The sequence below is a fragment of the Quercus suber genome, unplaced genomic scaffold (genome assembly GCF_002906115.3).
Source record: "Quercus suber isolate HL8 unplaced genomic scaffold, Cork oak 2.0 scaffold_58, whole genome shotgun sequence".
NCBI classification, from domain to species: domain Eukaryota; kingdom Viridiplantae; phylum Streptophyta; class Magnoliopsida; order Fagales; family Fagaceae; genus Quercus; species Quercus suber.
Genome location: NW_027069523.1, coordinates 1,916,914 through 1,929,298, shown reverse-complemented (window position 1 = coordinate 1,929,298; position 12,385 = coordinate 1,916,914). Strand labels below are relative to the sequence as shown.

The following is a 12,385-nucleotide window of genomic DNA, read 5'->3' as shown; positions in this document are numbered from 1 at the left end:
TAGATGGAGGACCTGCTAGCGGAATGCCTTCAGGTATGTAAGACCCCTCAGTAAATGCAAAACCATCTTCCACCACGGTGATCTGCGTAAGCCGAGGGTCACGAGCTCTAATTACGTGCTTCGGGACTGGGAATGATTTCTGAGCTGGGTCGCATCCGAGGATGTGATGAGCAGCTCTGACCTGGTTATCAGTTTCGTTTAGGAAAAGGTCCGACCTAAGAACGGTCTCCAAATCCGCTTTGTTAACCAGATGGAAATGACGTGCAAAGGCGTGCGGATCTGTGACAAGAAAAGTAAAACTCCTATGGTTAATCAACCAAATCAGATATACAGTTATAAAACTTGAAAATACTGAAACCTAGATTGTCTTTTACTTCGGATACCCTACCTGGCTCCCCCTCTACTGTTGGGCAATGAAAACAGTTGTGCCACTCTCCCGACACTATGAGGAAATCTTGGGTTAACCCCTTATTGGAATCAGGAAGACACTGGATAAGACGAACCCTATCGTCCCTTGTCTTCATATAGTACGTCTTACCCCTCAGGTGATGAAGGTTGTAACACCAGTTCACATCGTGGTGAATCAGTCTCAGCCCCATTTTCTCATTCAGGTATCTACACACCCTAATATCCTAAATACATTCACGGCACACTGAGTAGGAGCCAGGCGAAATGCCTAAGGTAATTGAGAGTTACTGGCCTCATAGGGATTCTCATCCCTCCTTCTACGAAAGCGACTATTGGGATCACAACTTCACCCTCTCTCCTCTTAAGGTACCACTCCCCTTCTTCACAGTACTTCAAACTCACATTATTGGGTATTCCATAGTCGACAACGAATTTGTTCATCATCTCGTCGGACTCAACCAACTTCTTAAACTTACCCATTCCCCAAAGACGACTAAAGGTTCTAAAAGAAGAAAAGGAGGAGTAAAATCAAGGAAATTTGGGGTCGCTAGAAAAAGAAGACTTACAGAAGTATGGCGATTCTCTTCAGGAAGAGTGCAAGTTGAACTAGACTTAAGTCATACACATCAATGGTTGTAAGCACGAAAATGAGGAAACCAGACGTTTTAAACAGATACTTATACTCCCCCTTAGGTTCCCCAAATGTAATTGCCTGCCCATAAAAGTAGGAGATCCCCACCGAATGATTACCATCACACCGTTGAGAGTGGGAAAGGTGGTGCCGCCAAAATTTAATGTGGGCACGCATTAAGTCTTGAAACGCAAAAAACGCACATCGAGAAGTCGAAAAGTCGCCAGCGTTAACACGAACCAAAGTGGGGCGATTCGCCTAGGAGGGCCCGTAGGTATCAAAACCCTCCTCCCCGTCCGAGGGAACGTGCAGCAGGGTTTTGAGGGGCTATTGTGGGGCCCGTGGGCCTGACAGCCACAGTTCATCGCATAGTAGGCCCAAGGCCAACGCTGAGGAGGACTGACCAGCCAAGGCTAAGTTAGACAAAAGCCTCTTTTTCTGACCTACGCCGAGGACCTCTTCGTCCTCGGCATACTAAAGATAATTTTTGGAGGGGACAAGCCCAGAGCAAGCTGTCACATTCACACTTAATGCATTCACCTAACCCCTTTGGCCGCATTAATGGGGATATAACCCCTTAGCAGGGCAACATTGATCAGAGTGAACCACTTGAGTACCGATAATGCCTCTAATGGGATGGATGGCCAGAAGGGAGGCGAATGGATGATCAACAGATGGAAGAAGGAGATAGGAAGATGAAGACTATATAAGAAAAACAAGTAAAGTAAAGAAGGGGGGAAAAATGGGGAAGAAAAAGGTCTCCTCGGCCCATGGCCGAGGAGCAATCCCCCCCCCAGCCAGTTGTAAAAGAAACTCTAAGTATCTTTTCTATAAAAGAGAGTTCATGCTTGATGAACGACGGCCAGCGCCTAAACCTTTAATCCACTCTCTATAAATTTATTGTTTGGGCTGAAAACTCATTCATACTCAGGGTCAATCCAAATTGAGTCCTTACATACATAAAAAAATAAGTTGGGTACAGTTAGCATAAAATTTTTGTGCGCCCGTCACTGCCACGTGCTGCATATAATTCTCTTTTCTTTTTTTTTTTTTAATTAACACGAGCTATATATTATAATTTTTTTTAATAATAATTTGTACCTACTAGCTAGGTACCTCACTAAGAGCATTCATAACCGCAAATCCTATCCTATTATATATTACCATCTCAAAAACCTACTTTATCAATTATACAATACCATTTTACAATACATCTAGCATCCCAACTTTTATTTTATAATACTACACATTAAAATAATATAAGAGTATTTCTCACTTCTCTCTCTAATCTCTATTTCTCTTACTCTCTCAACCACCCACCACCACCGTCCAACTTCTCAGTCACACCACCCACCTCTGCTGAGCAACATAATTACCCCACCCACCCAAAATGCTAGTCTCATCACCCAGCCAAAATCCATAGCAAAATCAAAACTAAAAATTCATAGCAAAATCACCACCAACACACCAACAAACCAAAATTAGAAAACCACCAAACACCAACAAACCAAACTCCAAAATCCATAGCCGAACCCCAACAAACCACCTGATGAGAGAGAGAGAGAGAGAGGGTCTTACTTCATTGGTGGCCCCAGCTTATGCTTCATCGATGGCGGCCAAGCCACTAGGCTCATGCTACCACAATCCCTTGCCCTTGCTGCTGCTGCACCACTTAATCCACGCCCACATTAGTTACAAACCTACTACCACTAGGAAAAAAAAACCAGTGAGAGAGAGATAGAGAAACCCACAACAACCACCAAATGAGAGAGAGAGAGAGGGTCATCGAAGAAAGCAGATGGAATTTTGGGTCTGAAGAGAGGAGAGAGAAGATGAGAAAGAGAGAAAGAAGAGAGAGAGGAGAAGAGAAATAATGAGAGAGAGGAGAGAGAAATTCGGGGAATTAAAAAGTATGAGAGAAAGCATTAAAAAATTATATTTGTTTATACAATTTAGCTACAGTACCATCATATATTTACGATTGTACTGTAGCACTATGGCAATTTTTTTTTTTGACATTTTTACATGTTAAGCATTCCAGCTGCTGAACTACTTTGGACCTCACATGCTAAATGTTCTTTACATTTGGCATATACCATACCAATTGTGAATGCTCTAATGATGCTCGCATTGTTACTTGTTTAGAAAATGACAAAAGATAAATTCAAATAATAAAATGAAAAAAGAGTGAAGAGCGATAGCCCTATTTTTGTCTTTTTCCTTAACAGTTAGCAGTGAAGACTCACTTAATTACTATTTTTTTGTTCGCTTTTTTTACTAATTTTTTCCTTGAATAAAAACATTATCTTGTTTATAAGGGCAGGTGAAACATTTTATAAAGACTTTGGTGTAAAATTTGATACTATAATAATTCTATTTAGATCTCCGAAATCTTTGAATTCAATTAAAGTGGTAATTAAAAACTAAAATGAACAGATTTCGGGGGACTAATTATTTATTTTTAATATTTAATACGATGGTGTGTTAGGCTGTCAGTCACCAAAATTTTGAGAATACAAAATTCTTCACCATTGATTAAAGAGAATGTTAACGTCAGAGCTAATTAGTTTGCTTCTCATGGGTCACATTGACGAGTCACCTATACACCCACCATTTATATATATATATATATATATATAAAACCATGATGCAGCACATAAACATTTTCTAACAAAGTTTTACTCCAAATATGCATGTTTAAAACTTCAGATTTCAACCTCCAATAAGAACATAACATATATCTTTATTATATGCAATTCAGATGATTTATTTGGTTACTTCGATTAAGTGACATACATAACATCTTCTTGTTGGGAATTGAAGTTTTGTTTTGTTTATTTGTTTATTTTTTATTTTAAAACTTAAGATAAACCTCCAATACAAACATAAAATATATCCTTATTATGTGCAATTCAGATGACTTATTTGGTTAGTTCAATTAAGTGACACACATGACATCTTCTAGTTGGGAATTGAAGTTTTGTTTTGTTTATTTGTTTATTTTTTATTTTAAAACTTTAGATTTCAACCTCCAATAAGAACATAACATATATCCTTATTATTTGCAATTCAGGTGACTTATTTGGTTAGTTCGATTAAGTAACATACATGACATCTTTTTGCTGGGAATTGAGTATGGCTGTTCAAATCAGTCTAAAATATAGATTCAACGCTTGATGACACATTTTCTATCTAGACTAACAAATATGGAGACAAAACTGCAAGCCTAACGAGTGAATGAGCAACAGTATTACAATAAATGAGAAAATTTAGTATCTGTAAAAACATATGCAAGGTACTAAACATCTTTGGCAATATGGCCAAACTTAGCTAATGAACTGCTATCACTCTCCAAAGCTTTTATGAGGATCTTAGAATCTCCTTCCAAAATATCTTGATCAATACCTATCTCCATAGCAAATTCAAGAGCTCGTCTTGCTGTCAAAGCCTCCACCTCAATGATTGTGTAAGGAGGAGGAATCTATTGGGACAAGGAAGCCATGACCAAACCTGCTTCATTCCTTATTACCACCTCACCCCGGCACTGTTTCCTTTTCAAATACAGCTCCATCAAAATTAATCTTATAGCAAGACATTTCTTTGAATGGAAGCCTAGTGAGCCAAAAATTTTCCACCCATTTTTTTTCGTTTTGCACCATCATATGAGCCAATTTGGGATCTATTGTTGCTTTTCCCAAACAAAAAACAAGTACCAATCTACGAGATGCTCCTAAAATAAAATATCAAGAAAATACCAACCCAACGAAATTTGAATGGATCTGTTAGAAACTCACAGCAATACTCAAGAATAAATTTTCAAACTTCAGAATTGAGATACGACCATACTATTTTTGACAAGCACAAATATCATTCTGAACAAATAATGGTGCTCAACTATCATACTATTTTGAAAAGGAAATCAATTTTTAAATTTCCACACTTTTATTTTATTATATATATATATATATAAATTAAATTTCCACGCCCATGTCCCTTAAACAATAACCAATTGCATATATAATGAATGGTTTTTAAACCTTACTTTATCCCCATATACACTTTTTTTCTAAATATTTTTTCCAATTTCAACAAATAAGTCAGTAAAAAAAAATCCGAACACATAAGGAAAGCTCCACCAATGATACCCTAGACAACCGCATCACTAGATCCTTTGTTGGATACTGTTTACTCTCCACATAAGACCATCGCTTATTAGCTCCCTCCCATTTGATCAAAATCAAATGCTCGTGGCTTTGGTCAATGAAGTGAACGTGGCTGATGAACCCAACAACAACGTCCCAGCCTCAATCGTAAACGTGTCATAACGGAGGAAAAGCTCCACCAACATTACCCTAGACAGCAACACCACCAAATCCTTCGCCGGACACTGCTTATTCTCCACCGTAGGATCATCAATCTCCCTTCCATTAGACCAATAAACATATTTCAAAAGCTTCTCTCCCTCTCCCACAAACCTATGGCCCACAAACTCCTCAGGATCTTCAAAAACCTTTGGATCTTTAGTAGCGAACGGCTGATATCCAAAGATCATTTCCCCTTTCTTGATCTCAAAAGCCGCATCATGGCTATGGACCACCAAATCCTCCTTTGCCTTCGCGTACTGGAACGCAACTGGAGGCTCAATCCTAAGTGCTTCATAAACCACTGACTTAGTTAAAGTCATCTTCTCCAACGCAGAGAAAGTGACCCCACCTTCAGCACTAACAATGGTCCTGATCTCATCACACAACTCACGGTGTAACTTCTCTCCTGCTAAGCCAACCCACTTTATCAAAGCAGGAAGCAAAGTTTTCAATCCACCATAGGTGTTGAAACCAGCCATGAACACTAAATTATGACAAGCTTCATTTCTTTTAATTCCACTTTGCTCAGCTTCGTCCAAAATCGAAGCCATGGACCCATAAAAAGCATTATAAAGCTTATTATAGTCAGATTTAACAAGAAAAGCTGGTAATGGGAATGTATGGAGTAGTACATCTTCAAAAAAGTTCAACAACTTTGGTAACCCTAGTGTCATCAATGGTGCAAGTTGAAAAAACAACCATTTATCGGACATTGTCGAACCCTTTGATCCAAGGCGTGTATCTAAAGGGTTTTGATCACAAAAGAGCCTAAACACAAAGTCGAAAGACATTTTGTCACTAATGGTGTTGAAGTATACTTTGCCTTTGTCAGAGAATTGGTCTTCAAGGTTGACGAATAGCTCAGACAGGCAGTTTCTGAAAAGTGGGATGAATTTATCGTGGAGAGAAGCGAGAATAGAGAAAATCAAGCGCTTGAGAAGGGCATGTTTGGGTTCAGAAGGGTCAAGATAAGCACAAACACGGTAACCACCGGTGAGAGCTGTGGAAGGCATGTAAGTGCCGACAAAAACGTTTAGTTTTTGGACTTTGGAAGTGTCAAAGAGGATGGGAAAGCTGATAGCATCAAGGAGAGCAATGACATTAGAGTTGGAGGATATGAATGGTCCTGGAGGCATGTTGGTTCGGAAGACAGTGGATTGGTGTTCTTGAATTCGGGTTTGGAAGAAGGTGTCTTTTCCTTGGTGGTAAAAGTAGTCAAGGCGATCTTTGATGGGACCAAAAAAGGGTTTGCCATAGTTGCCTGGGATTGGCTTTAAAGGGAGGTCTGTTGGGGGAGAGTCATCACTGGAAGAGGATTGGAGTTTGGAAGGAGATGAGGAAGACTTTGAAGACATATTGTTTGGGGATTTGGGAATGAAGAATTTGTTGGTTTTATGTAGGAGCATGTATGGTTTTATAGATGTACTTGGGCTAACTAGTTCTATTGGCTGATGCTTTTTTTTTATACAATCTATTGGCTGATGTTGAATGGTATAACATGTGTCCTCACCGTCCTCAGTAGTATTTACACAAGAAAATATATAATCCTTCCTCTCATATAAATGATAAATTAATCTTACGTGAATTTAATTAGTAATATCTAATATTTTATATGAGAAGAAAAAAATACGAGTACACAATCATTTTCCATTTACGCATGCTACCTGAATATTCCTCTTGAAAGCATTTGAAGATTCCATTTGAGCCAAAAAGCTCAAGCTAATAAATATCAACCTTTTTATCTTTTTTGGATGAACATCAACCTTTTTGTCTTTAAATATAAGGGAATGTTAACAAGCACCAGGCGGTGCTTGTTAAATGCGAAAAAGACAAAAGAAATTTGTCAAAAAAGTCAAAAGAAATTGTCAGTTTTTTGTCTTTTCTGCACTTAACCAGCACCGCCTGGTGCTGGTTAACATTCTCATTATTATATATCAGATGTCCCCTAATGGACCTATAATTATTATAAATGAATCTCCCTGAAATATTTAAATCCGATTAAACTAGTGGTTAATAACTGGAATGAACAAATTTGGTGAGACAAAGAAAGAATTAGATTTTAATATTAAATATGATGTGTGCTAGACACTGAAATCCTTAGAGCCCGTTTGGTGGAGGAGTTGAGTTTGGGTAATGTTATTTGTATTTTGTAGTCTTTTAAAATACGTGTGAATAAAAAAATGTGTAAAAATATATGTAATATTGTAGTGTGTAATATTGTTTAAAAACTGAAAATAATTGTTTAACAACTCAACCAAACGGGTCCTTAATTTCTTGTCATCATTTTGAATACTACTCTATTCTTTCATGCACGCTAGCTTTAATTTTATAATTATTTGCCTCTGCCCCAAAAGTTTTTGGCATTTGAAGCAGTGTTTGAAGTTGTGCAAGAATATTGATTATTATTGGAGTTTTGATGATGAGGAAGGTGATGGGTTGAAGATGAAGACATCAATTGCTGGAGAAAAGTCATACCGTCCAAAATCCACACGTTATAAAGGGTCTATTTGACTACTATTTATTTTGTTAAAATTAAAAATTTATTACTGAAAATATTGTAAATAAAAGTAAAAGTTAGTTGAAATAGTACAGTGGGGTTCATGAATAATACCAAAAAGTGCAGTAAGACTCATAAATAATAGTAAAAATAAATTAAATAGTAAAATAATTTTTTATTTATAATCCGTATTCAAACGGAGGCTTATATTGCATGAAATAAATATTGCAATCATTGAAGTTTGTTATGAATTTATGTGCAGGAGAATAAATATAGCATATAGTATGACTAGTGGTTTTTGACATATTGTACTTATCATATATGGATAAGAGATTTAACTTGTATAACGATTTGAACATCAGCCAACTTTTAGCCGACTTCATAAAAAGTATAACCAAAGAAAAGTAGGCCAAAAGTTGCAATTGATAACCTTATTCCTATCATCTAGAAGTTTTCGCAATTCAATCACGTATGATGGAATCATCAAAGATTTGACGTTTTCAAAATCTGTTTTATGGCACATCTGCGTTACCCAAATACAATTTGTTCTTTAACTCACTATTGAAACATTGACATCATTATTTGGCATATTTGCTCAAAAAATATATATATAAATTGACATTAGTGATTGATAAAAAGTTTGGTGATACCAAACTAATACCGATCGACATGAAGAAAATGTATGGCTGGATGGATAATTTTTGGATAGATGGAATGGACAAAACATACAATAAAGAAATGAAATGATAAATAAGCCCACCACTAAAAAGTAATTAAACACAATACCAATACAGATATCACCACCCAAAAAATTTGACTAGGATAAGGGCTGAAATAGGTCACTAGTCAATGGAATCCACTAAACAAATACAAAATCAAACTTGCCACCCAAAGGAGAAGAGTTAAAATAGAAGAAATCCTCCTTCTCAAAGCACCATAGGCAATTTTATTCATTCCAACAAATAGATTATATAAAAGCTTAAAACAACTCTCTAAGATTTGGAGAACGAAAATATGCAATTAAAACATTACTTTTTTTTTTTTAATTTTAAAAAATTACATTTTCTTGACCAAAGTCAAATTTAATTAGAGTTATAGAATTAAAGTTGAAACACATTAAAATTCTTGTTTTCAGAGGATGACAGGAACATAAATACCATAATATTTCTTAGGAAACTCAAATAAATGATATTTGACTTCCTGGAGAAACTAACTCATCAATAATCTGAATTGGAAGGAAAAATCATTCAAAATAATGAACCTTATTTGCTGGATGTAAAAATCATCTTGGCTGGGCTTTTAGATCAGATTGGACTAGCTAAAACTTCAGACACTCTTGTATTAATGATTAATAAAACATTTTATTTTTTTTTCTATTATATACATATTCCAAATATTATTTGCCAATATTCATGCGCAACCATCAAACACTACTTCAAATTAGGGATGGCAGTGGGGCAGGGTGGGGCCAAAGGGGGTAAGGCCAAAGGATGGGGTCTTCAACCTCGCACTGCATGGTTTTGTCTTGCCCTGTCTTATATGTAGGAGCAAACTTTCTTACTCCATCCTTGCCCCTTAGGGCTCTGTGAAGTCCCACCCTACCCTACACCTATATATATATATATATATATGTGGGCAAATTACAATTTACCCATCTGTGGTTTAGCCAAAATTTAAGTTGCTTACTGTGGTTTGAAATTTGACACTTTAACTACTTGAAGTTAGCTCAGTTAAAGTTCTGTAGCCCAACTTCGTTAAAAACATGGCTAAATATTTAATTTTGCTCCACTTTTATGTATCTATCTTCTAAAAACACCAACAACAAAAATACATAAAAATACAAGATCAAATAAAATCAAAAAGAATCCAGTGGAACACTTGCATAATGAGATTTCAAACCACAAGTAGGTAACTTAAATTTCGGACAAATCATAGATGGATAAGTTGTAATTTGCCCTATATATATGTATGTACATATAACTCATTTCATTGACATAAATATACTTAAAATTACAAATAAATTTATCATATCAAATAAAATTAATTTTTAGCAAGGAGGAAATAATATTATCCAAAGTGTTTAAAAAGAAAATATCACAACAGAACAAAAAGTCTTAATATCTATGCATTTACATATTTAGTAGTAATACAAACAACGTCATTAATATTAATAGTCTAATGCATGAACAAAGTTTCTCTCCAAACTAGTTTGGAGAGAAACTCTACAAACTCTTTATATATCTTTATATTGAGTGTGAATTTTGAAAATCTAACCGTTGAATTGCATGTTCTTATTATATCTTTCATACTTATAAAATTTCAAGAAAATTAAAAATCAATTACTATGTCATCAAACAAATGTAATTTCAATTTTTTATGATCTAAAATTATGTATAAAACATAAGTTTATTAATCAAATAGTAAATAACATTCGATCTGGATGAAATTTGATATGCACGTTAAGAACCTAAGGAACATGAAATTTAATGGTTAGATTTTCAAAATTCACCAAAAAAAAAAAAAAAAAGAGATATATAAAAAGTTTGAAAAGTTTCTTTCCAAACTAGTTTGGAGAGAAACTTTATTCCCACAGTCTTTTACCATATCGTGGGGCTGGCCTAAAGGGCTTAAACCGTCCAACCCTAAGGTGTAGGGCAAAAGTCTCACCCAATCCTCGTCCTATCACATATACAGAGTGAAGCAAGGTGGGGCGGGTCAAGATATGGTGGGGCAAAATTTCTATCCTTCTTCAAATGCCAAAAATGTTGGGTGCAGTAGCAAATAATAAAATTGAAGTTAATGTGCATGAAAGAAGTATTCAAAACATTTGGTGAGAAATGAGGGATTTTGGTTGAAGATGAAGTCATCAATTGCTGTGCGAAATCCACACGTTATAATGCCTGAAATAAATATCGCAATTATATTGAAGTTTGGTATAAATTTTTGTTAAGAGAGATGCTACGTCTACAATAATTTTACAACAAATTACAGGTGGTTAGTTGTTATTGGTTCAAATTTGAAACTAACACTAAGATTACTTTTTTGCCCCAATAATAACAACCAGTAACAACATGCCACTTAAGATTTGTTGTAAAAATATTGTAGACATATCATTTTTCTTTTGTTAATAGTGATTATTGACTTATTGTACACATTACGAATGAGAGGTTTTTATTTTTAATTATTTTTTTGAGGATAAGAACTTGTATGAGGAGGGGGGTGTTGTTGTTGAGAAACTGTATAAGGGCCGTTTGGATGTAGCTGAAAACTAAAAACTGAAAACACTGTAGCAAAATAATTTTTAAATGTGTGAATAATATCGTGGGACCTATTTTTAATAAAAAAGTTACTGAAAAGTGAAAATTGTGGGTCCGTAAACAGTGCACAGATGCACTGTTCATTGACAAAAGTCAACTAGTGCAGCTACTGTTCATTGAACAGTGTCTGCACAGTAACCATAAACAGTGCATTCATAGTTGGAAAAGTCTTTTTATACGGCTGAAAGCAAAAAATAAAAAAAAAATAAAAAAATAAAAGAAGGAAAAAATGCAAACGTAAATCGTAAACAGGCAGCCCAAACGATCTCTAAGGATACCTCATTGAAATGAATGCACGTTATCCTGGTCAACGATTTGGACCATCCAAGCCAACTTTTGACCGACTTCATAATAAATTAATATCCCAAGAAAGCAGGCCAAAAGTTACGTTAATACAATTTTTTCTTTAATTCACTTTTGGAACATTGACATTTATGGCTGGATAGAGAAGTTTTGGATTGATGGAATCAAGAAAACATAAAAGAATGAAATGATAGATAACCTCACCACGAAAGCAAACACAAAAGAATACATACATATATTACCACCTAAATAATTCGACTAAGAATACAGGACTCAAATATGTCACCAGCCAATTGAATCCACCTAAAAGATATAGCATCCAAACTCGCCACTGAAGGGATAAGATTTATAATAGAAGACATTCTTCTTCTCAAAGCACAAAGGCTAATGTTCTGAAAGTCATTCCAACCAAATATACTATATAAAATTTTAGAATAAGTCTCCAAGAATAGGAGAACGAAAATAGTAATTAAAATATTAAATTTTCATGAACAAAGTGAAATTGTACTCATAGAAACCATAAGCTAAATAAAATGCTTGTCTGCCCAGGTTAACTGAAACATAAGTTCTTTAATATTTCTTAGAAAACTCAAAATAAATGTTATTTGAGTTCTTTGGGGAAAATGATCCCTTAAAATTTTGAATTGGAGCAAAAAATCATTCAAAGTAATGAACTTTATTTGCTGGACTTAAAAATCATCTTGGTTTGGCTTTTGGATCAAATTGGCTTGACTGAAACTTCAGACACTCTTGCACTAGCTATCAATAAAACATTTTGTTTTATTTTTTGAGTAAATGATAATAATTTGCATCTATTAGAATTTGGAAATATATATTTTTTTTCAAACAATTTTTTTTTTTTTTT

The 12,385-nt window shown here is 35.1% G+C and overlaps 1 protein-coding gene across 1 annotated transcript; it reads right to left on the bottom strand.

Annotated features, from left to right (window-relative positions):
* Positions 1-4,942: 4,942 nt before the first annotated feature.
* On the bottom strand, positions 4,943-6,821 carry LOC112033787 (allene oxide synthase 3). The gene has a single exon (XM_024066560.2). The coding sequence runs from the start codon at positions 6,807-6,809 to the stop codon at positions 5,277-5,279; it is 1,533 nt and encodes a 510-aa protein (XP_023922328.1). The 5' UTR covers positions 6,810-6,821; the 3' UTR covers positions 4,943-5,276.
* Positions 6,822-12,385: the final 5,564 nt, after the last annotated feature.